This window comes from Anser cygnoides, chromosome 9 (genome assembly GCF_040182565.1).
Source record: "Anser cygnoides isolate HZ-2024a breed goose chromosome 9, Taihu_goose_T2T_genome, whole genome shotgun sequence".
In the NCBI taxonomy this organism is placed as follows: Eukaryota; Metazoa; Chordata; class Aves; order Anseriformes; family Anatidae; genus Anser; species Anser cygnoides.
Genome location: NC_089881.1, coordinates 26551700 through 26577541, shown reverse-complemented (window position 1 = coordinate 26577541; position 25842 = coordinate 26551700). Strand labels below are relative to the sequence as shown.

Below are 25842 nucleotides of genomic sequence, written 5' to 3'. Positions count from 1 at the left end.
TATTTTTTCTTTCCCTGATAATTGCCATATGCCTGTTACTCTATGTCATGTTGGACCCTCCTAGTTCATTTGTGCCCTTTCTTTAAGAAGCTTCTCACGTAACAAATATATCAGTCTAGAGAGGTTTGCCATGTTCAGTTTTTGAATTAAATCCTTCCTTGTCCTTCTACTTCATTTGTAGTACCTGCCTGTTCTACTGATAGACAAAAATGACATCTTGCTTTACTGATCTCTTTGCTAGGTATTTCTGCGTATTTCAGCACTCTTCTGTTATTCACTGGCTCTCTTGCAATTTGCCAGTTTTTTTGCATCAGTAAAAGGGAGTGTGGAACCTCTCTCTGCCTTCTTTTTGTATGGGAGAGATCATGTCTAGAAAACATAAAACAGGAATCCTTTCAAAATACGAATAAAATGCTGTAGAAACTGTTGAGCCCTTCCTCCATGACAGGTCCCATGCACAGAAGTGAAAGCATTTACAACGTTGTTACAGTTCCAACAATAAATGACTTCACCAGGGGCTTTTTGAAACCTTTCAATCTCAATCAAAAACAAACTTTACTACTCTGTTAGTGACAAAATCTTACACGGCGTATCTGTTGTATCTTTTTTCAAACTCCACTTTGTGTAGCAAGGATAACAATTGTGATAGTAGTTGTCTTGCAAGTTGTAAATTTTTCTTATGGAAATGAATGAGTAAATGAACACGTGTTCCTACCATGGTGTTCCTAAAATATGAAAACAAAACAAACAAACAAACAAAAACAAACAAAAAAAAACTGTTTAACATGACTTCCATAAATGCAGACTTTCTAATTTGCTTGTTTTATGGAACCTAGAGATTTTGCCATTCCTTTATACTGGTTGTCACATAAATCTCTGAAGTCAAGTTAAATGCCAAATGAAAATAACTGCTGAAATGAAAACTTACAATAAATGTATGTGTGTATGCATGGATACGTCTCTATTGTGTTCAAGGATGCATGTAATTTTCTAGGAGCTTACATGCCTAAAACTGTAAAAATCATTGCATGAACTGTTACTCAAATACCTTTGCTGACATTTTTGACTTCTCTTCTACTTTACGTGTCGTAGTTCCAGATTTGTCTCTGTTTCTTTCAGTTTGTCTAAATTTTATGTTCATAATGGATACCCATTACTATATATATGTATGTATGTATTCTGAAAGCCCTTACAAAGTTGCCTAAAAACATCTAAAGCTGCACCTCAATTTACATACACTAAACCCATGTTAAAATTTAAGTGGAATTTAGGTGGCTTACATCCTAATCAGTGCTTGTAGGGGAACCTTGGGATTCACTTCAGACCACTAACATGGATTAGAAACTTTAGCTGCTCCTTAGCTGTAGTCTCCACTACAATTATATCCCTGTTTAATGAAAGTAGTCTTCAAATACCATGTTCTGTTCCAGAGTCAGGCCTTCAAGTGTCCATGTAATTCTTGGTCATTCGATGCCTTGAGCTAGGTGGGTTCTCAGTAATGACATGCATAATGTGTGCATTTATACTGGCTGGTGCTCTTCCTGTTTATGTGCATGTTCTTTTAATTTGTCATGTGAGGCTTTAATTTACTAAAACAGAAACAGACATAGATGCAGGCAATGCCACTTCCAGAGGGAAAAAACAGACAAAACAAGGAAGGTGGTGAAGATTGGGGGGGTATTAAAATAATGTTACTAACTGACTTCTGTGTTTGCTTCTCTTAAAGCATGTCTCTTTTGAGTCAGCAACCTTTCCTTTCTTTGGTACTTACTTGCCTTAAGGGACAGGATGAGCAACGGGAAGGGCTTCTAACATCACTGCAGAATCAAGTTAATCAGGTAAAACAAGCACATAACCATAAGCACCCTTCACTGGATGTTTGTGTCATCAGTTTTATGTTTATAGGACAGTTTCAGACCAGGAAAATTATAGTGCATGGCCTACCAAAAGGAACAGTCCAAGGAAGAAAGAATGGGGAAGTGTTTTATCAATTTATGAGAGTAATTTTTTATTTTTTTTAAAATTGTTACAGAAAAATATATTGAACTTGAATCTGGTTTCAGTTCTTTCCAGGAAACACAGTAAAAGATGCTTGTCATGAGAGGAAGAGTCTTCTCAGTCTCTAGCTTGGTCATAAAAATGTTTTTATAAGTTTGAAACTTTACATCTTTGGGAAAACCTTTCATCTTCTCCAGTTAGTACAGTTAAGTTGTGAGGTTTTTTGTTTGTTTATTTGTTTTGCTCTTGTTTGTTTGTTTTAATATTGCTAGTCCCAAACTGGCCTATTGCCCACAGAAACTATCCCTACAACTTTTCCTTCACTTATGCTTATTCACAACCTCTGACTCTGCTGTAGCCTCCTTGTTCCCATCTGGTTGATGCTGTAGCCTACATGAATATTACTAGCTCCTAGAGACTGTCCTCTAAATGAACATATGCAGTGCCCGGTGTAGTGGGAATACGTTTCCTTTTTCTGTCTCTAGTTTCTCTAACTTACTGTGGCAGTGAAAATTGATACTTGTAGGGCTGTTATTTGCTCATACTGCCTCTCACTGCAGGTCCGGGCTCAGACTTTGGTCCACATCCTAGTTAAATTCATTCCTTTGATCTTTTTTTCCCTGGTATTACTGCCACTTGGATTCTTCTTCAGAGGTATGGTTTCTCCTCTGAAATGCAGCTGGTCCAGGTTCCCTAAGGTTTTGGTCATTTCTCATCCAGAGCACCCAACACGGTTCTGTTGGGAAGCTGCATCCAGTACAAGAGATCCGTTTATATGGTGAGCAGTTAAATAGGATGTTTGAAACTGTATTTTTCATAAATACATAATGAAGATCCTTATTTTCTTTTTGCTACAACAGGGAGATCTAGTCCCATAATTGATAGCAGAGTATCAACCCTTTATAAAATCAATTTTTACCCTCCTTTATTTTATTTAATCTGCTCTGAGCTTTGAACAGGCATGATGATAAAAAGGTTAATAATCTTTTATGGCTCCTTAGAGGTAATGGTCACAAATACTTAAACTTGAAGGGGAGAAAATTCCTCCACAGGGAGAAAACAACCTTACTCAAATGGTTTCTTTTAGATCCTTAGTAACTGGAGGGAAGAACGGTACCAGGATGATGTTAAAGCTAGACAAATGATGCATGAAGCCTTACAACTTCGTCTTAATTTGGTAAGAAAAACTTACGTGCTTCTGTTGGTATAAAGAGATGTAGCAGCTACTTGAAGTGCATGGTAAGGTGCAAGAACTACTGTGTCTGGGCAGCGCGGGGGCCAGGGCTCCCAGAGGAAATCCCAGCCCTGGGCACCGGGCACCTCCACCAGGATGGGGACAAGCCGAGGCCATACCGGGGTGTCAGCCGGTTGGTGGGGGTGTCAGGACCAGGCCCGGTGAGGAGAGGCATGGTCAGACACAACCCTGAGCTGGGATTTCTAGGCAGGGCTATGGGGACGAGCTGAGGCTCCTGACAAGCTCCTGGGCTAGGGACAGGCTTGGGCATGGGGGTTGCCCCAGGTGGGGCTGGCCAGGGGCAGCAAAGGCCATTAGTGCTCCCCCTGCCTCAGCGTGGCATCACAGGGGGTCCTCTGCTTTTCCCATCTCTCTTGTTTCAGCTGATGCTTCCTGGCCATAGTGTTTGGGCATTGTTCGTATAAAATGAGTAGGAAGAACAGCCTATGCCTGATTCACGCCTTGTTTTTGTGCTGCTTTCATCCTTTCAGTGGCACTGGAATATCAGAAATTGTATCACCTTTTTGTAGACACTGAAGGTCATTGTCTACTGATGGGCTGGTTTATCCTCTTGTGACAAGCAAGGGTTTTATAGAATTAGGCAACATAGTTGAGATTTTTGGAGGTCTCGGGAAATGTAATATTTGGCTGTTTAATTTACATGTGCAATTTCAGTTGCCACTACTTGGATATTAATCAATTTAGAAAGTTTCCATCGAGTCCTTCAATGTCTCACATCTCCTGAAACTTCTGTACTAGATGTCAGGGTCGCTGCAGTTCGTTTAGCACAGTGACGTAGGTGTATAGAGACTACGTGTAAGGCCAAGTGAGGGAGCTCCAAGGTAGGAGTAATACTGCAGCATTGTTCTTCTCCCACCTCTTTGGAAGCTGCTCAGGTACAACCAGAGGGGGAAACCGTATGCCGCCACTGGTTCAGGGTAGGGGGACTTGAGCCAACACTTGATATGGGTAATAAGTGGTTTATTACTAAAGCAGTAAGATTTTATCCCTTTGTAAACAATAAACTACATATGTAGTCCAAGGAATAATCTTAGACATAAACTCAGCAAGGTGTAGGAGCTAAAAGCAGGTACTGGGATTTGAAACAGTCTCTGTGTTTCCTGAGCAAGGTACAATGTCGAAATAAGCTTTAAACATTGGGAAGAATTGTGAAGTGAAACAACTACAGGCATAAAAAGTGAAGGATTTAGTGGGATTATAAACATGAAAAAAAATATTTTTGGAAAGTTTTAAAATGGGAAACAGGCAAGATGATTCAAAGCAGATACTGGGTGCAGGGAAAATACACAAACCAGCAAAGCTGACAGTAGCATCATGGTAGAGCAGGAGGACCCTGGGCTGCAGTGCACCAGTGAGGAAAGATCAGTGTTGGTTTGCTGTTAGCTCCCTTAGGCATCCTGTTGTGTAATAGGGAGATATTTTCTCCTCTCTGAAGGCTTGAGCTGTGCTTGCATTAGCTAGAAGTGTTCTATCTTTGAAATGTGGGGTTTGGGCTCTATTCTGACTGGTTTGGAAATCAGGCTCATAACCTGAGCAGGTATCTTGTGTTGATGCAGGTTAATCCTTTGCAGGAACAGTTCTGATGAAATGGCTCCTTCTCAAAGAAAAGGCATATTTTACAGTATCATAAAATACTGGTAGGAATTGTGAACAATTGTTCGTGGGGTCAAATGCGTCATGTGGCAGTTTTTATTTTCAGTCAATGCTATCTTGTTCTTTAGGTCCTTTTCTCTATGCAGTGGATTTTATTGTCTAATTTTTGTATGTGGGAGGAAGGCAATAACTAAAAGGTTTTACTTCAGTACCTTTTCAGTTCTGAGAATCTTTTCATTCACTTCAAAATTTGTTGCGTCAAACATGAAAGTGAAGATAGGAAACTGAAGGAGCAGTGCAATACTATTTTGCTTTTCTGCAGTTCCTTCATAGGAGAAGCTTTTTGGAGAAGCTTTTTTTCTGAAAGCATGGGGTGGGGAGAAAAAGGTATTTTAGCTCAGTACATCAGAGTGGCAGTCAGCACACAAGAACACATGGGACTGGATGGCAGTTTTATTCATAAGTAACACGTGATGAGGAAGCATGCGTCTGTGAGATACATGCAGAGCTTTGCTATCTGCTGTGTTATTTTGCAGGTAGGTGGCATGTTTGATACTGTGCAGAGGAGTACCCAGTGGACCACAGACTGGGCACTTCTGCTCCTTCAGATAATCACTTCAGGAACTGTTGATATGCAGACCAACAAGTATGTCTGCGCTGTTTAAACAAGCTAATCAATGTCCTTCGTGCTTTTAAGTCTAGATTGCATGGATGTTACTGTTATATTTTTCTTATTATTACCATGTTAGTGCTTGAGTGCAACTTACATGCTCGGTGCTGGTCTCAGCTGGGGAACATCTCTATTTTGGAAAGCACTGGAAACACTATTTACACTGCTCCTTAACAAGCATGTTTTCCTAGCAGTTTCCCAAATTGGAGCTGTAGTTCCTAATGACTATTAGCAGTTTGTGCTGTCTGTAGCTCTGAGCTGTGGTGTGTAAGATTTGTGTCTGTATCTTGACAGTTCACCTGCATGTATACACTGGGGCCCGTGCATGCGAGCTGAGTTGTGTGTGCATGCAGAAAGCACTGAAAAATTCAGCTTGTCTAAAGAGCTGTGTTTGTGCCTTTTGCTGTGAATATCTGTCCCTGGATCTCTAAGCAATCAGTAATTCCTTGGGTAACACTTGTAATTTTACTCTCAGTGAATTGTTCACAACTGTGCTTGACATGCTGGGCGTTCTCATCAACGGGACACTTGCCTCCGACTTGTCAAATGCTTCTCAAGGAGGGCCTGAGGAAAACAAAAGGGCTTATATGAATTTAGTGAAAAAGTTAAAAGTAAGTGTTACATCTCATCATTTTCAGCATTTCTTTTGAATCACATTCTCAACTTTTCATCCTGTCATTTCTAGTGTCTGGGAAGGCCTCGGAAAAAGAGGAGAGAATGAAGCAGCGCTAGTGGTAATAAGGAACAAAAGAAGGAAATTAAATAAAACAGGAATGCGAGGGTGGGGAGACAGTCTACTAAGATTTTCTTCTCATTACATTACATTTAGGGACCGTGAAAGGGACTTAATTACTTTTATTAATGTTTGAGACACTGAATTTGTATTTAAATTGTATTATATAGTTTCTGTTCTACTCAAACAAGAGATGAAATAACAACTTACATTCTTAAAAAACAAAACAAAACACAACAAGACCAGAAACTAACAACAAAACCACCCCCCCCCAAAAAAAAAAAAAACAACAAAAAAAAACAGCTCTGCAAAACCATTTGTTTAAATTTAGTATAAGTACAGGGAAATGATTCATTCAGAAACTGGACATTTTCTAATAGTGAAAGCAGTGCAATGTTTCTCTTCCTTTTTTCCCCCCTTTCTGTTTGATTGATTGTTTTATTTATTCTTTAGAAAGAGCTGGGAGACAAGCGGTCAGAAAGCATTGACAAGGTTCGCCAGCTGCTCCCTTTGCCAAAGCAGACATGTGATATTATTACTTGTGAGCCAATGGGATCCTTGATTGACACCAAGGGCAACAAAATTGCAGGATTTGACTCCATTGATAAGAAACAGGCAAGAGTAAATGTTTACTTTCATCTATTTTTTTCATGATTTTTTGATGCATGGGAAATTCAAGCAAACAGGTACAGCTTGTAGAGTGCATGCATTTATACACAGTATCAAAACCAGTATCGTATTTCTGCTGTAGTGCAGCTTTCTAATGCAGTCATTACAAAAGCTTCAGCCCCAGCAATGCAATCTGTGTTAAACAAGTAGGCTTTCTATGAGCAATGATGAGAAAATTGAGTGATTCTGGGCTTGTAAGAGCAGCACTGTTACAAACAGTTGCAAACGACTGACTGCTTTTTTGTTACCAGATATAATTCTGTTTGAAATACACATGCACAGTTTTTCTTGCATGATCCATGTGAAAGTTCTTGGACAGTGTGTGAAACCAGGACTGGATTTATAGAGGGGCACTCAGCGAGCTGTACGAGTCCAAGCAACCTGGTGTGACTTGTATGGTACAGCAGCACCACCAGCCCTGCATTTGTACTGACAATGGATCTGTCCTTCTCTTCCTGAATATTCACCAGTGCTTGCAAATAGCCTCAGAGCTTTTGATGTATGTGCTTTTTCAATGGAAACAATTTTATGCCACCCATACAAGTTTGGATAACCCAAAGTTTGGATAACCTTTCACTTTCTGATTTGTTTAAAGTTTGTCCATCAACATCTATACAAACTAGAAGTGAATGATGTTTGCTGCATGTCCTTCCTCATTAATTCCACAGGGTACATGGCCTATTTGTAGCTGCTAATGTAATGAGTGTTGGCATAAGCTTGCTTGATTTTGCAATCTGGGGTCTTGACTGGTATCAGCCAAAAAGGAAGATTATGTTTGACTTGGAGCTGAACAGCAGCAGCTCTTACAAAAGTGTTTGTTTTTCAGGCAGAATCCTACATTTGAGAGCTCATTTGACCTGGAAACCTTTTGACCTGTTACGTGCTGAGAGGAAGCAGGGGGTGATCCTGCTTACAAAAGACAGGAAAGAAGGGGAAAATAAGTGTGTTAGCTGGTTTGGAATTTTTGGCAATATAAAAGGATATGTATTTTTTAAGGTGAATTTATTTAAGAGAGAAGGATGGAGCTTTTTATTCTTATCCCCCCTTACTTAAATATGTAAACTTCTAGCAAGCGTATCTTCAGATTAACAATTCTTTATAGATTATTTGACTTTTCCTCTGAAATGCGATAGATGGAACTTGAAACATTTAGCATGTCTACAAGCAAATAGTACTATAGAAATGTAACTGCTTTTATCTAGTGGTAGCCTTGATGGAGGTTAAAATCCCACCATTATGCAATTGATATATTTTGTGGAGGAGAAAAAGTGTTACTGGATTTTCTGACTCAAATCATACAAAAGCAAGTAGTTTGCTCTAGTGTTCAACTTTCCTAAAATGCTAACTTCACTTTTATTTTGAAACAGGGTCTTCAGGTTTCAACAAAACAAAAAGTGTCCCCTTGGGACTTATTTGAAGGCCATAAAAATCCTGCCCCTCTCTCCTGGGCATGGTTTGGTACCGTTCGTGTTGATAGGAAAGTGATCAAATATGAAGAGCAGCAGCACCTCCTCCTGTATCACACACACCCCAAACCCAAGCCACGGAGCTACTACCTCGAGCCCTTGCCCCTTCCTCCAGAGGAGGAGGAGGAAGAGCCTACCACACCTGTCTCTCAGGAACCAGAAAGAAAGTCAGGAGAGCTCTCAGACCAGGGAAAACATGCCATGGATGATGAGAAGAAGACAAAAGGCAGGAAGAGAAAGTCAAAGTCAAGCTCAAGGACTGATGTGAGTGGTTGATGCCCTGTGCAAAGCTTGAAATAGCTTGCTGGAGCATCTGACGTTGCATAGTGCTCTCTTAGCTACCTTCAGAAATTGTCCCCCACCTGGAGACCTAGGTTGTAATAAAGGGAATGAATAGAGATGGTCAGCAGGAGGGTGGATTGCTATCAAAGAGAGCTTCCAGGAGAATCAGCGTAGAGAAGTGTACAGTGCTTAGGACTTTACGTGCGATATAAAATATGCTAGACTGGAACTTAACTCACTAATATTATTCAGGTTCCATATGTGCTTTCTCTTGTTTGGTGTAAAATTACAGCACTTAGATTCTCTGTCAATTTCTAAAATACTTCCTGCTCAAATTATGTCCAGAGCAAGCATGCTGGTTCAAACTCAGGTCCCATTCAAATAGAAACCAATTTGAAAAAAGCTCTTCCACGCAGATAAACTGTTTTACTGTGCAGTTTGTTCTGGCTTTTGAGCTGCTTGCCCTGTTGGCTTTAATGTCGTTTTGAGGTGTGAGTTCCTCAGCTGAAGAATCCCATAGAGCCAGGGGTTTGAAAAACATACCCGGCACCACCTGAATAATAATGTACATTTACAATAGCAGCATTTTGCACGATTGCAGCCTTTCCATAGTGCCGCCAATGTAGTTGTATGTCTTGTAGATGTGATAAGTATTCTGACAGCATCCGCTGGTTTGTCATTGTATTGTGTATGAAACAGGTATATTGTTGACACAGTTTTCTGGCCTTTTTGATATTTCTGTTAAGTTCATCCCGTTATTGATAAACTGATCCAGTAAGCTGTGCTTGTGCTTTGCCTAATTATAGCCTGCAGAAAATACTTGCTAATAAGGTAAAAATGGATGGTGTCTCTGTGAAGTTGTTAGTGTTAATTACCTGTGGGCAGCCTGAGACTTAATCTGTTTTTTACATCATTGCAAACGACAATGGGAACCGTCTCTATCCTTTAATAATTTAGTAGGAAAATTGGCATTATTTATGAGTTAGTAAGGTATGAATGTCAGTAACATTCACTTTTACTGTGCTTTTTAAGGAATATCCACAGAACAACTTATACAGAGTGCCTCCCAATTATTCGCCTATTTCCTCTCAAATGATGCACCATCCTCAGTCTGCCTTGTGGGGTTACAACATCATGGGACAGCCGCAGCAGCCTGGTTTCTTTGTGCAGAACCAGCCTCTCCCACCAGGTATGTGTAAGCTTTGAGGTCGCTCACTGGGCCTTTTTAATTTGATCTATGATAGAATTTGACTTACTACGACCAGATTTTGTTCCAAACTTTCTCTGAAGCAGGTTGTGATGGCTGATGCCATTGGTTTTATTCCTTTAGTTAGACATTTTTAGAAGAGCCTTCCATTAGCAGTTGTAGGTCTGTCTCTTAAGCTGTTAAACTCTCGTGATAGATAATCAAAAATGACCTGCTGATGGATTTTTTTTTTTTTAATTTTTTTTTGGGGGGGATTTTGTGGTGGATTTTTTGTGATGCTGATAGATTTTTCTTATAAGAAAGCTGGTAGAAGTTCAGTGAGGAGCTAAATGAGAGGGATGATTAACAGGAACAAATGACCTTGGGGTTATTTCTTCTGGAGTTATTTCTTCTTTGATTCACATCAAGAACCATGGTGGGTAATTTAACATCTGCTAGATGGAATAAATAAATCTGTGGGCTAGCTTTTTTCAGCATTGGAGATATGTGTTCAATTTTTGTATGCTTGTTTTGTTTCTTACTGTTAATGTGTATAAAATTTAAGATACATATTTTAGATGTTCTTGTGGGCAGCAGGTGATTTTGAAATAGATGTTCTGTCCTTCTCAGGTATTATGTACAGAAGCTTGGAAGTTTGTTTCCAATTATAAATGTTAAATATTTTTTCTGAAGCTCCAAATATAACTCGATCTGCATTTAAGATGCATAAAAATCTTCAGAAAATACCAGAAAGTGTCAACAAAATTAAGAAAATTACGATTTTCAAAAAACGTATATAAGATGTACCTTCCTAAATCTGTTGACCTATACGTATGTGTTATTTCTCAAGTAGTGCCGATGCATAAGTTATTGCCATCTCATGATAAAATGATTTGACATAATGAGCTGTTTGTATCATGCTTTTGATGTGACATGCAAATTTTGTTTTTCAGTAGTAGTCAAACATCTTAGCTGATGTAGAACATGTAAGAGCCCATAGCCTTTTTACTTTTCATTCTCATTTACAAGTGGTAGTCTTCAAAGATATTTTGCCCTTTCAATTTTTCAGGCCAGTAATCTGGTTTAATCCGGTTCCCTGTCTGCCTTTACAAAGATGAGTTTATCATCATTATTGGAGTTCTAATCAAACAGGAGGTGATGAATTAGCAGTGATCTGTACTAACAACTTTCCTGCAGATGGCAGAGAAAACATTTGTGTTTTTGGTGGGTTTTAGGTGGTTCCAGACTGGATCCAACAAGCTCATTTGTTCCAACTAATACGAAACAAGCCCTGTCGAACATGCTGCAGCGACGCTCTGGCACCATGATGCAGCCCCCCTCTATCCATGCAATCACACCTCAGCAGCAGTTGCTCCAGATGAAACTCCTGCAGCAAGAGCAGCAGCAGCAGCAGCAGCGGCTCCTCAGGCAGCAAGCACAGGCACGATCTCTCCAACAGGTTTGTCCAAACTCCGAAGGCTGAAGAGCAACACAGTGTTTTTGCCTTGTGTTGGGGCTGCTTGCCCTGCACAGGCACGTGGAGTGGAGAGCCAGCTGACGTTTACACTCACAGTAACACCCTAAATATTGCTTAAGCAGGACCATCTGCTTTTAAACTTCATTTGCCCTTTGGTCTTTTAGCCCTTTCTATTTTTAGTGTGTTTCATAAAATCAGGTTTTGCTTCTGCTACTTGATGTTACTCTAGTTCCCTGTTGTTCCACCAGTGACTTTCATGACGGAATTAGCATGGTGCTATGTACCTCCAAACAAACCTCCTAAAAATTCCAGGAAGTCCAACAGAAGCCGTTTCCATACACATGTGCACATAGATGTGCATGTTCTGTAGAAGCAGCTGGTATTCTCCTAACATTTTTACAGAGTACTGCTGCTGTGTGCCAAACCACACATGCCTGTTATGCAACTCCCTTCTGAGCCTAAGATAATTTTCAGAATATGGTTACGGCCAGGCTGATTTTGAATTGATGGCATAAGAACCAAGGAAAATATTTTTTTTTCTTTTGGATCCCAGATAAACAACATGTGTGTACAGTATTTGGCGGTACAACCAGTAACTGCTCACTTTTACTTTTAAAGACTTGCTGTACCCATTTCTACCCTCACTGCAGTCATCTGTATTGTATTGCCTTATGCTGAGTTCTTGCCTTCAAACTTTATGATGTGCCCTGGTTGCTTAAAATAATCAAAATTTTCAGCAAGTATTCTCATAATTTCTCACACGCTGTGTCTGTTTCTTTAGAGCTCCCTCATTGTCCTTATCATCCCTCCTTCAATCTCCCTGTTATGATGCACATAAAGCCCTCTGCAGTGCTTAAATTGCTGACGGGCTAGAATAGTTTTATATGGGCTGTTCATAATGATGAAACCAGGGTTTTCCTGTATGTGTCATATAGTACCTTTCTTTAAAAGAAAAATCAAAATTAAAAAAAAAAAAAAAAGCCTCCAGAAGTTCTTACTACATGTTTTGTAAGGTCAGTGGTACAGTGGATATTTGATCACTCATTGGTGTCCAATAGGCACTACCAGGTACTAAGGACTAGGTGCCCTAAATGTTAGGGTACTGGCCTCTACAGTGAGCCATTGCTTCCTGTTCAATAGGAACCTTGAATTACCCCTTACGTTAGACAGTACCTCAATATTTGAGTGTTAGGTCAAACTGGTTTTCAATTATTATGATAGAATGCAGGTTTCAATAAGAGCCTTTAGTAAACAAATGATGTTCACTACTTATGGCTAGCTGGATTAAAAAGTAATGATTGAAGATCTAGAACAACATATTATTCTCGCATTTAAGAAATATGTTGTTTAACATTGTCATCTTTAGAGGACAGAGGATGTTGGATTTGCCTTTTGGTTTCAAACAAGACCAACATCTGCAATGTTAAGAACAGTGGTTAGGTTTTTCTCTGAAGTACTGCCTAGACAGTTTGTCAGTAATGAGAAACAGCCTATCAGGAAGATGTGACTCCAGGCCTAAATAAGTTTAATAAGGTGTCCGTCATGAACTTTTTCATAAAATATGGTTCATACTGTTATGAGGGCATGCCCAGTCTAACAGTTGCACTAAAGTTCAGCTGGGTAGGTTCAAATGCATATCTCAGCGAACGTATGTCATGTTGGGTGTTCTTCAATCCACTCAGCAGGTCTGTATCAGCTCTATTGTTGTGTCAGCAGTAAGTCAGTGCAAATTAAGCTGAGATAAACCAAGTTAAACCAGTCTTTTGTCTCCAAACTACCTCTACACAGTGGCATCCTTTTTAGCATCCTGGGGAGTACCACAGACAGGCACGTTTTCCTGTGTACTTCTAGCTTTTTGCCTTATTGGTTGTTTGGGGAGATTCATTCAGGACGTTATTTGAAAACTTTCACCGTGATAAAATGAACGAGCAATTCACCAGGCCGTTCAGTTTGCTTTCCTTGTTTGAGCGTACGCTGGCAATACTGATACCAGAGAAGCCCCTCCAAGGTACTAGAGGCACTGGGAATGCTCTCAGACTGCAGGCTGCCCCAGCAGGACACCCGCCTGCACGCATGGCTGGTGCCTTAGTTCAGCCAAGTGGCCTTTGGGAATTTGCGGTAGTTCTTTCTCTAGTCCTGAATTTAGAGCAGGAAATGCCGTACAAGTAGAAGCCTGAAGGTAGTATTTGGAAATACAGGAAGAAGATGACTTGTAAGTATTATTACTATGCAGTGTAGGTTGTTAGGTTGAGCTTAAACAGGGAAGATTTCCTCTTTGGTTTTTATGTCTCAGCAGCTGGAGAATGAAGTTACCTGTGCAGCTTGAAATTATTAGGACTGGTGTTTCATGAAACCTCCAGAGAGAACAGTTCTGTGAAACCAGTCCACAAAGACTCTGGCCTTCAGTGCTGTATCATTCATGCTGTGCTCTTGAAAATTAGTAACTATGGTTTGTCCAAAATGTTGAATACTATATATAGAATAAATAGGCTCCGGTGGGTGGCAGTTTCCTTTCCATGTTTTGAGTTTCTGTTCATAAATTTTATTAAAGTATGGAGATTCATTAGCGTCATGAAACACTTGAAAGGGTTCTGTCAGTGTTTCAGAACACCGGCATTCTTTCAATACATTCAGGTGAGCACTGTAAAGGTGCTGTACTACTGTACTAACAAGCTGAGCCTAATCATATATATTCTCTGTATTGTTTGCTATTTTCTCGCCTGTCCTTTTCCTTTAGGATGTCTGTAGCTCTGCTGTATCCCTTCAGGATGGCTTTGACAACGTAATGGTAACCAATCTGAGATCACGAACTTTTCTTCTCTTTATTTTCTCTTTTGCACAAACATGCATTTCTTTCAACACATAGGCTGCACACTTTGCTTTTGATGAGAATGATACGCTTTGGGTACTCCTTGTGGCTAGGTAGTGCAGTGGCTGCATGCGGGAAGGCTGTGAATATACTTGCACACAGAATATTTTGTTCTTACGAATATTCCCGATGACTGCATCATTGATTTATTTTTTTTTCTCTTCAGAAAATGTGTTTCTCTCTGTGAAAGATTAGAGTAGCTGCAAGATAGCCTGATGCCATGTCCATCCAAGCATGACCTGCCCCTTCCCATTTTGCCCCTGTCTCCTTGCTGGTGCCTGTGTCTGCTCCACTCTGCCACCTTCCACCGTGGTGGCGTTCGCCGCGCTGTGCAGTGTGGTAGCGGTGGCTGCTGAGGCAGCGCCGCCCTACGGGCTGGCTAAGAGGCAAAGGATGGACCACGCAGGTTTTACAGCCAGCACGCAGAGCCACGTGAACTGCAGTTTCCAAAATACTTCGTCTCGTAGGCACAGCAGTATAGTGCCTGGTGGTGCGTTCCTGAGCTGCAGGACATGCAGTTAGAATAACCGTGTTTTGTTTCTTCCAAAATAAGAAACAGTTAATAGCTAGATAATAAATTTTCATAGAATTCAGTCATTTGTGGAGAGAAGAGATGACATCTGTCTTTGTGGCCTGAAGTTTCATCCCTAATATCCATGTTTGAAAGTTTGCCTGATATGGTCAGTTAGAAAAGCTGCTTCAGAATTAGTTTGCAGGACTTTCTTCCTATCCTAGGGAAACTGCAATGCTGTCAAAAACACTAATTGGAAAAACAAAATTTATTTTTAAAAAGGCTTTTCTGCTTACCCTGTTTGCCAGTATTTTATAGATGTGCAGTATTTACAGTTACTACTGGCAGCATGGCAGAACGGGGTGTAGGTCACTGTATTTACAGCTGATCAGGCACACCTAGATATGCAGCAAGTGTGCGGTGAAGTCTGTCAGGTTTATCATCGTAGGATGTTATTCTTACCTAAATAAGTGCTAGTGTTTCGCTACCTACTTTTGAAGTCAGATTTGATCAGATTTGATTCATAATCAGGGTACAATACCATAGCTGGTATGATTACCAGTTCACACACCGCATAGAGGAGCAAATGCATTCTAAATACAATATGGTCACATACTTAGTATGAAAAAGCAGTAAGTTGTGTTTGTTTCAATTTAAGGTGTAAGTAGAACAAAGAGAACAATGGTTATTGCTGTAACATTGCATCAGCATTGAATAAAAGTGGAGGGGTTTTTCTCCCTTCTTTTCCTTCGTCCTTTTTTTTTTTTTTTTTAATGTGCATGCACAATTCTGGCTTGCAGCAATTGGCTTGCATGTTCAGTTAACTCTTACTAAATTATGCCTGAAGGGAGAAGTCCCTTTGAATTTAGTAACCCTGCTGTTGCTGCTCGGGAATGCAGAGCTCTCACTCACAACACGGGAATTTACTCTGTTGCCATGTGCTGCAGTGAAATAAATTGATCCATCTCCTGCCTGATGAACAGCTTGTTGCTTAAATTTCACTCTTGGATTTGTCTGTAGCGCTTGTCTGGCCTGGGTGGCGGTGCCTCGGGTGGTAGTCTTTGATAAGGGTGTTCTGCTCTGGGATTCGCAGCCCCACGGCAGCTCTGCTGCTTTGTCTGTGTTTAAGCGGTGGGAAGAAGGCCTGTGGACAAAAGCCATTTGTGGATTTCACCACATATTGCTGGGATCACGCATCTGCTCGTTTAGTATTTTCACACATAATTACGGCCTAATCCAATTTCCATCGATATAACTTTCCATTGACGCTAGAGGGGCACTGTTTACACCCATGGGCATGAGTGGAGAAATTCTGGTTTGGGGCACGCAAGGTGAGCTGTCACTGGGAGAAACAAAAAGAAAACAAAACACGGAGCATGTCTCCAAGTCTGTCTGTGGAAACCGACTTCCACTGAACCCACAGGGTCGTTTGTGTTACTGCTAGGCATATTTCAAGGCCCTATTTTGTGGTTGTTGTTGTGTTTTGTTGTTTCGAAAAATTGGTCATGGTTTTATCAGATTTCACTGTTTACCTTTGGGTGAATTCAAGTTACATCTTTATCTGTCTCATGGTTTGCACCTTACGAAGAAGTTTTGGAAGCAGTTTGCTCAGAGAAATGATTGGTTATTTTGTTAGTCTGTTTGTTGTTTTTCTTCTTCTTCTATCTCTCTCAAAAAAAAACCAAAACTTAAGTTTTTGAGCACTTTCCCCTGCCCCCAATACCACTGTACTAAGTGCGTCTTCAGCTGCTCAGTGTTTTATGGGCATCCTGTGTGCAAGGCATACCGGCTGCTCAGCTTTTCGGTTCCTCACCTCCCAGGTTGTTGTTTTGAGAGCTCCCCATCTGATTTTGCAGATATTTTTCCAGCTAAATTTGCTTTCAGTCCCGGCAGTAGTTAGGGATATAGATGTTTTTTCTGTTCACACTTCTGGTACTCCCTGATTTGTTTTTCAGAACTTTCCCGGAGATATTGGCTGTTTTTTAAAACAAATCCTTAGCGTAGCTTCTGCCTGCTTAGCGTAGCTTGCCGTAACAGAGCTCCCTTCCGTCTTGTCTGGCCCTTGTGGCTCCTTTAGCAGCGGTCCCAGAGTCCTGCACCAGAGCCCCAGCTACGTCAGTCGTGGCTTTAAAAGGCAGGAAGGCATTAAAAACAGGCGCCGTGCCAACCCCGTGGCATCCCTTGGCAGCTTTGCCCCTGGCTGCGCCACCTGGTTGGTGACCCCTCCTGCCCGGTCCCTCCCGGCGCCCCGGGGGGACCCCAGCCCCAGGTGGCTCCGCGCGGGGCTGGCTCTGCTGGAGCTGCAGCCCGCGGGCGCTGTGCCCGCCGCGGGCTCACAGGCCAGGCGGCTCTGCTCATTTCCCGGGTCTGTTGGCGCAGACGACCTTATTTTTAAATGCAGTCCAAATTAACAGCCGATCTGCAAGACTGCTGGTGGCACTTTCAGACTTGTTATCCTTTGGTGTATTTCCTGCTGAGGGGCTGGGAGCAGATAAAGAAGGAAAGTTCCTTCGGTGGTTCAGTGGTTTTATCCATTGTTATTCGTATTTGTTTTCTTTTCCAGCTGGTAGCCCCGATTGTGGTATTGCCGCTTGCAGTGTGTTATCAAACTGACTTCTAGCCTTAAATTACAATATTTCTCTGTATGGATATCCAGATTATAATGTCAATTGCCTTTTTTTTTTTTTTTGTGGTGAACTGGACAGCTAAGTGGAGGGAGCACCATTGCTTCCAGCTTGTGTCTGCTACTAAGATTCCTTGAGTAGAACAATTTTCAAAATGATCAATTGCAACATCACAATAACACAAAAAACTGTGCAGGCTTGATTGCATTTCTGGCAAATTCTCATTCACCAATTTTTTACAATCTCGGTCTTGAAGTATGTCTAATTTTTTTTCCTCTTTTCTTGTGCTTCAAAACATACTAATGCAATCTTTAAATGAGTTGCTGTTAGTTTGGCATAAATTTGGAGGCAATTTGAAGCAAACAAGCTAGGCTCTCTGCCGATCACAAATACAAAGCGTATTTCCAAGCTGCTGGGAGCTGGAAATGTTTGCATAGCCATTTATCGTACAAGTATTTTGCACGTCATCAAGAAATCTGCAAATGAGCATTTGGACTGCTTCATCTGTGGAAAAACCAGCAGTCAGGTAGCTTGAGGAAGTTATCAACTGTGTTTTTAAACCAGAGATTATCACTCTCTCTAAGTTTCCAGTGCAATTCTGTGTTCTGTCTGGAAGACCAGCTAGATTTATTTATTTTTTTCTAAAGCGCAAGAAATGCTTTGCGAATCTCCATTTTTAAAGGGTGTCTGTGAAAACCCCTGTTCAGTAAATGTCTGTTTCTTCACCGCAGCAGTGTTACAGCAGTGTCAGAAATCAGAAGGTCAGTTCTCCCACCTCCCCGTGAGCGAGTGCAGTTCAGCAGACAGTTTGGTGTTGCAAAGTGCCGTTTTTTTGAAGGAAGTGGTGAAGCCTCTCCCTGGCTCGTTATTACACGCGGTGGTGGGGTTTGGGGGCGGCTGCTGCTCGGGGCGCAGGGGCTGTTCCCGATCCGTGTGTGTCTTTCAGGGTCAGCCCATGGACCAAGCTGCTATGTTCACCCCACAAGTTCGACCCCCGGCTCAGCTTCCGCAGTACCCAGGGTTGCAGCAAGCACAGGTACTGTGCTGCTCAAGTGGAGTGAGTGCATAAAAATGTTTTTTAAGCAGAGTTCCTTCACTTTCCAGTCTGCTTGTCCCTGCTGAAGGTTTGCTTGGGACTTGTCTCATGCATGTGGCCTAGGGCAATGGCGTTGCCCTGTTCTGGGGCGTTCACTGCTCTCTGCACGCTGCAGCTAGTAGATGTAAGGTAGCCACTTCGCAGTTTCTCCCCTAATGATGTCGCTGGTAAAGACAAGCATACTTCTGAGCAAAGTCTGAAATTTGACCTTTTTTTGGTGAGATATTGACACCAGTAATGCTTTAAAATGAACCTCTGTTATGCTGTATTCATTCTGGAACTTGGGGTTTTGGGGCAGGGGGAGGAGAGAGGTGCAGCTGTGAGCACAGCCCCGCTCTTGCTCGGTACCTCTTGGGGAGGGAGGGCAAAGACCAGGCTGGGTCCTGCTGCATGCGGCCACGTTTTAGCTGCCTGAAGCTGCAAGCAGAAGCACTACCAGCATGGTAGTGGCACTACCAGCATGGGGGACCCTGCCTCGTACTGATTGCTTCCAGTTGCTGGGTTTCAGTTCTTTGATAAAGGCCATCTCTTTCTTTTATAATGAAGCTAATTTAAATAGGGTTAAGTTACACAGTGAAATCTCTCTTTTGTCTGCTTCCCATGCAGAGCATGCCTCACGGATACACAATGTACAGCACACAGATGCCTTTGCAGCAGCAGCAGCCCGGCGGCGTGGTGCTCTCCCCCAGCTACAACCCCCGGGCGTACACAGCAGCTCACTCCGGCCCCGCGCTGATGGAGAGGCTGAGGCAGATGCAGCAGCAGCCGAGTGGATACATCCAACAGCAGGCTGCTGCATACATCCAGCCTTTGACAGGCACTCAGCGGTGAGGTTCTGCTGTTCTCGTAGCTGGTGACATTGCAAGATTTTAATGGCAACTTTAATTTAGAGGTCTAAAGTTTTGCTTAAAGTTAATCAAAATGAAGCTAGTGCTGGGTCTAACTAGCAATAAATTTGCCTTTCTCTCAAGTTTCCCCCTAGTTGCTCTTGGCACAGGTTGTAGCCCAGTTATATCCTGTGTATTTGTAGAGCATAAGATTTCATTTAAAGGTGACTGTTGGGTCCTATTTCCTGCTCCCCTCTCCCTATTCTGTAAGCTGTATCCATATCATGCAAATAAGTGTGCAGTATTAAACATTAATAAATATTTCAGGTTCTGTAGTCAAGAAAACACAAGACCAATTTGGTAGTTTAACTAGCAATAGACAAATGAATTTCAGTTCAGCCTGAATACACTAAATTGACTTGAGTTTGAAAATAAATCTGAGTTGTAGCCTATAAAAAACAGGAAAAATACAGTGGTAAAGAAATGTAATGAAACAGAAAGCAGATGAAGCAGGAACAACATCTGTAAACAGGATTGTTAAAGAGCATCCAGAGTGGAAAACTAGAGTTTCCGATGAAAGTCTTGAATTGGAGATTTTTTTTTACTATAACGTTCTAAGATAGCATTTCTTGCTTGGTGGTTTTTTTTCAGTATTTTAGAAATTAAGAAGCCTAATAATCAGTTTTAAGTTCACGGAAGTGTAACTAAGAGATGTTTTGGTCAGGAGAACGTTTTAGTGCTTATATGGAAGTCTTGCTTGAAACATAGAAAAGCAGGAGTCAAATTATTACCTGTACCAGTTGCCAGGCAATAGGATGGTACAGCTTCTCTTATGGGATATTTTTCAAGGCATTCATATTTGGAAAAATAGTCTTCCTGTAAAACTTAACATCTTCTAAGTCCGTAGAAGTCTAATGTCATAGCTTGTAGTTGAGTACTCCTAGACTAACTTTTTGCTCTGTTTACAAATGGAGTACAATTCCTTTTTTTATTTTCTTATTTTTCAACCAGATTGACCCATCAGCCTTTGCAGCCAAATTCATTGATAGGAGGGGGACTGGACAGCGCATCAACCACAGGTCCTCATCCAAACCTGAACTCGGCACAGCTGCCTCAGGAGCAAATGAGACAGAGGCAGCAGCAGATTCGACAGCAGAGACTCTTCCAGGTGAGGGACCCAACTGCACCAAAGGCAAGGGATACTTCATTGCAGGGAATGTAAACATCGCTGTAGCAGGGGATGGAGTTACTCGCTCACTTGTATGTGCATTCAAGTCTAAAGCAGAGGAGCTGGGTGCTGTTAATCCTGACTGGTTTCACTTGAGTGCAATAATTTATTGCTTATGTCTGGGACTTCCAAAAGAGAGCTCTAGGCATACGTGTGAAAATCAATACTTCAGTTTTTCAGGATAGTAGAACGCTTTTGGAAAAGGTAAATTTGAGAATAGCCTAGCTGAAAGAACTGAGACAAAAGCAGTGGTTATGCTCTGTCTACCCTCTCAGGCCTTATATACTGGAATTAAATTGATAATTAAATTAAATAGACCTGGTTGTTCTATTATCTTTATTCTGATTTGATAATATATTTTTAGTCTGGAGATAAGCATTGGTTTATCAGCTAAGTATGTAAGGCTTGTCCCAGGGGAAGTAAATTATATTAGAAATCCTTCCCATGGCCCTTTGATGGTTGGAATTATTTTCACATTTTTGTTTTAATGCAATAGCTATCTGTGCCAGTTCCTGTCAAATGATAACGCATTTTGTCTAGATTTTTTTTTGACATAATAAACAAAATACACCAGCTTTTGTATTATTAAAAATGTCCTCGTGAGCCTTGGTGTGGCTGATGATGAACAGAACTGGAGCGCTGGGAGGCTCGTCTCCCACATGGGGCCTTCAGTGACCAGTGCTGTAAGCAAGGCCAGATCCCAGCCTGTAAAGCAGTCACGAAAAGCCATCTTGCTGGGCTCGTGGTCGTTCCCTGAGGCAGCGTGCGAGCAGCAGCACCCTCGTTTCAACACCCACCTTCTTCCAGTTGCAGCAGGGGCAGCAGCAGGGCCCGCAGCAGCCACAGACGCTCGGTCTCCAGCCCGTGCAGCCGCAGCAGCCCTTGGTAAGCAAATGTGAGGCTGGGGGCGGGCGTAGCACAGGGTGGGCTTTGTCGCTTCTGAGACGGGCAGTGGGACAGGCAGGTGGGACCTGCACCTCGCCTGCCGGCCCGGGGCAGGGGGCGCGGGCAGCTTTCAGCACAGGCCCTGGGCTGGGGGCTCACGCACTGCCCCGCTCAGCCCCTGCAGCATCGCTGTGTGTTTGCTTTTCAAAGGTGCTCCTTCCAGGGCCGCGGTGCACAGCTGCCTCCTGCACTTCTGTGCTCCATTCAGTGGTGTAGTCAGAGCCGTTACCACAGCTGGGCCAACTATGGCAAGGTGTTTTGCTGAAAAAAGAAAGGATTTGTGTGTGTTGGGAAGGGGGAGCGGTTCAAATGCTTCACTTCAACATATCTTTTCGAAATTATACTTAACAATATTGAACGAGAACTAATGGTTAAGATCCCAAACAATAAAATAACTACCCGTAGCAGTTCTTTTGAGAAGAGAAGTGCTTGGGGATGCAGTTACGAAATGAGTACTGGTGCTTTTCTAATTCGGTACATCTCTTTTCCATCACCGGTAAAACAAGACTGATGAGACTAGCTGCCTTATGTCTGTGTGCGAGTTCAAAGAGGGAAAAAAATGAGAGGTTGTGAAATTATCCTCACCCTTGCTACTATTAAGGCATAAATAAATGATTATTTTTAAAATCTGGTACAGAACCAAGTACTCACTGAAAAGTCAGGGATCTTTTCTTCTGGAAGTGTAAAGACTTAGTTTTCCCACAGCAGCAAGGTAAGGTAAATTAACCTCTTACTTCTGCAGGATTTTTTTTTCTGTTTATAATTGCTGTGCTATGTGTTTTTACAAGCGTTATCCTAGTTAAAAAAAAAAAAAAAGTAATAATGAACAGCCCTTGCTAGCTAATAACTTGATGAGAAATATATAGCTGCTGCTGATGCCTATAAATGGGTGGATTTTTATGTCTTTGTATTGTAGGCTTTTAAGGTGAACACAGGATAATGTATACATGTGAGGCTATTTGTGGAAGAAGTTTTTGCTGTAACGCAAAGAAAAACCTTCACTTTGAAACATATGGTGCTGATTGTCAGCACTTTCCTGTGTTGCCAGGCTTGTGCTGTGTTTGTGTGAGCATCTGCACTCCCTCTGGTGTTGGCTGCGGATCGTGGCTGCTCCCCTGCTGCCAGGCTCCTGTCCCTGCCTTAATTCAGTTCACAATGACTGTTGGTGACTTCAGGCCTCTGATTTTTAGGTTGTAATGCCAACATTTTTTGGGAAAAAAAAAAAGTTTCTGTTGTTTGAAGGTCCTTTTAAATTAAATGATTAGTCATATAAGAGAGCTGAATGAAGGCAACTGTACAAACAAAATTATGTGTAAGACATTCCTTTATGCAGCCTTTCACAGATTTTTGTATGATTTTACTAAATCACTATCACTACCAAATAATTTTTATGGATGCTTACACTGAATTTGCAGTGCTGTTGTCCATGTTTCCTGTACTTTTTCATTTTTTTAAGACACATTTAAGGTAGTTGAGGATAATTAGAAAAAGGTTGTTCTAGAAAAATGGAAAAATTGGAATTGCCAACTGCTGAGTTTCTGCATTAATCAATGCAATCTTATGGAGAAACTGGAAGGCAGCATGTAAGTGCAGGAGTGAAGGATGTTTATCTGATAGCTATTGAAGGATTATTTACATCCGTTTTTAAGTTTTTCCTAATAGTATTTTTATCTTGAACAAACAGCATGTGAAAGGCTGTCTGTCATGGAGACCGAGCACCCGCCTGGCTGCTGGCTGGCTTTTCCGACACTTAGCACAGCAGGATGCTTTTTGCTGGTTTCACGTCCCTAAGAAGCCCTGGTACAGTTAATGCTTTTGACTGACCTCAGCATTTACTAAGGACTGTTCGCCAGAAGATTACACAATGTATTTTAAGTAAAGGATTTGGTTTCAGAAAGGGAAAAGAAGCTGAGGTCTTACTAAAACACTGAAACTCCCTTCAGTAAACAGAAAGTTTCACTGAAACAAAGCACGGGTGTATTCTGTAGGGCATGTGATGGACAATAGTATCGAATATTTTTATTCAGTACATCAGGTTTTCAACTTGGTTGGGTATGTTATTATGCAGAATCTGTGGATGCTGTATTTAAAAACAAACAAACAAAACCCACCACTTAATTAGAAGCGCTGTCCTTTCACCAGGTCCAATGAGAAGGAAAGTTACAGGACGTAGGAACGGACCAAGAGAAGAGCTTAGAGGCCCTGAAGATAAGTAATACAATAAATGATGAAGGTTTTGTTTTCAGCACTAGCGTAGCAGTGTCTGATTCATCACGATTTTTCTCCCTGGAGTAGGGAAGTGTGAGGGCCGTGCCGTTGGCTTTCTGTCCTTGCAGAGCCTGAAGGTAACTGTTACACAGGTATTTCTTCCCTACAGGTGACACCTGGGTTTTCAGAGGGAAGAAATGCCTCTTGTGTATGCAAAGCTTTGGCACCAGACATATCCATCCTAACGGTATCTTTGCTTCAGATGGTCTGTGCCAGATCTGTCCATCATAACTCAGTAGCTTGATTTGAAATATATCCACTACTGTGACATGTCTGATCAGTAAAAGTTAGTAATATAGAATGATTTTCTCCTGAATGACAGGCAGAGGTGTTAAAAACAAAGTGGTGCTTGTTTTCCTACCTAGTCTTATGTGAAAAATAGACTTCATGTGTCATCTAGCTAGGGAATAGTGCAGGCTGTCAGATAGACCAGTTAGAGATTAAATTCTGCTTTGATGCAGGTACAGATAGTGCGCAAATTGGTGAAAGTCGGTGCATTTATACCAAGGGTGCTTTTGAAGTGATCGAAGTCATGATTTAGTTCATTAACAGCAGATTTCTTTGGATGCTTTTTGTGTCTAATTTCATTGTGCTTAGTGCCACGCACTGGGAGGGCTTTGCCTTGATCCCTGCAGGTTTCAGGTCAGGGTCAGAGCGACGACCGGTTTGCTCTGCGGATGAGCGTGCCCAGCTGGGCGGGCACTGAGCAGTCCCCGTTCCTCGGGAGCCAAGAATCAAGCACGCAGCTGCAGCCCTGCAGCGGACCAAACAACCTGTGCTTTGTGCTTATCCCTGCTGTTATCTGAAGTGCCATTGCCTTGGGAGAAACGTTTTTTTGGAAGCTTAAGTTTCTTTTGAGTATTACACTTCAAATACATGCAAGTGTTTAAAAGTGCCCAAAAGGCTGTTAATTTTGATTAGCAGTTTTGATTTGCCTTAGCTGTGCACAAAGCAGACAGTAAAGCTACTTAAAGTGGCTCGCAGGATGAATATCGGCCTCTCCAGAGGTGGAAAATATGAGCTTTTTGTAACAGAGACTGGACACACGTGATACCTACAACACCGTTGGAAAACTGTAACATTTCAGGGAATGAAGGAAACAAATGTTTTGTAAGTTTTAAGTGTGCTCCATGTGTCCTTACTGTGCCATTAAAATTTACGGCAGGTCTGCCTTTTTTGTGTTGTCCTTCACCTGTGCAGTCAGCAGCTCGCGTGCTTGTGTTTTCTCCTGGGTTAAGTGGCTGAAATAGCTCCCCACTACAAGGCCAGGCGAGAGCAGCTGCTGGTAAGATCAGGACGTGAGCATCTGTGCTACTCCCTCCTGTGAAGCCATTGCTCTTCCCGGGCAGCAGCAGCTTTGGGGCTGCCTCCTGTTTGCTGCCACCTCCCAGCACTTCTCAGCCTCATCGCCACGCAGTTCTGTGAGTGCTGGCAGAGGAGCTAGGCAGGAAATTTTTTAAAAGACCTGGAGAAGAAAGTAGCCTGGAAGAAATGCTGGGATCTTCTCCTGGTGGGAGCTGTCAGCCTGGAGGTGGATGAGATGGGTCACGGTGTCCCCGCGGCCTGCAGTGCCCCGCTGCTCGGCGCTGCGACCTGGGCTGCTCCGCGGCGGCCTCAGCAGTGGTGTTCCTGTGCCAGCCGTGCCAGGAACTCAGCAGCGCAGCTCTCAGGAGGGCACTGGGACAGCTGCCAAGGAGGGTTTTCTGCTCACTCAGTGCTGTGTTTGATGCCTATCACAGCCCTGCTGGAGAAGGTGGGGGGCTGACCCCCAGACATCCTCGTGCTGGGGACGCACAGAGCTGAGTCCGCCAGCACCGTGACTGTTCATGGTTGCACTTCTGTAGCACGTGTTAAGGCACAAGTTGAACGCTTTTTGCTGTTACTTGACATGCACTTATGCTATGCTCCTTTCTTCCATCTTTCTCATTACTTCAGCAGTTTCCGCGGCAAGGCTTACAACAGACACAGCAGCAGCAACAGACGGCGGCACTGGTCAGGCAACTCCAGAAGCAGCTCTCTAGTAAGTAGGCGTTGGTGTGCATCCGCGTGTATGTGTCTGTACTGGGATATGGAATTACTTTTCTGGAGACATTCTGCCTATTTAAGTCCTGCCATGCATGCACGTAAGTAATTTAACAGCAGGTT

The 25842-nt window shown here is 42.2% G+C and overlaps 1 protein-coding gene across 22 annotated transcripts in view; it reads left to right on the top strand.

The window, feature by feature from the left end:
- Positions 1–25842, top strand: part of MED12L (mediator complex subunit 12L) — a 145626-nt gene that overhangs the window by 115031 nt on the left and 4753 nt on the right. For 10 of the 22 annotated variants that reach the window (XM_067002309.1, XM_067002311.1, XM_067002324.1 and 7 more), the window contains 14 exons: positions 1727–1838; positions 3086–3175; positions 5383–5492; positions 5992–6127; positions 6703–6870; positions 8286–8648; positions 9699–9855; positions 11088–11311; positions 14067–14117; positions 18280–18369; positions 19036–19256; positions 20268–20424; positions 21292–21369; positions 25633–25717. In XM_067002309.1, coding sequence (XP_066858410.1) covers positions 1727–1838; positions 3086–3175; positions 5383–5492; positions 5992–6127; positions 6703–6870; positions 8286–8648; positions 9699–9855; positions 11088–11311; positions 14067–14117; positions 18280–18369; positions 19036–19256; positions 20268–20424; positions 21292–21369; positions 25633–25717 — 2042 coding nt within the window. The remainder of the gene's footprint in view (positions 1–1726; positions 1839–3085; positions 3176–5382; positions 5493–5991; positions 6128–6702; positions 6871–8285; positions 8649–9698; positions 9856–11087; positions 11312–14066; positions 14118–18279; positions 18370–19035; positions 19257–20267; positions 20425–21291; positions 21370–25632; positions 25718–25842) is intronic. The other 12 variants (XM_067002314.1, XM_067002312.1, XM_067002317.1 and 9 more) reach the window with 8 other exon arrangements.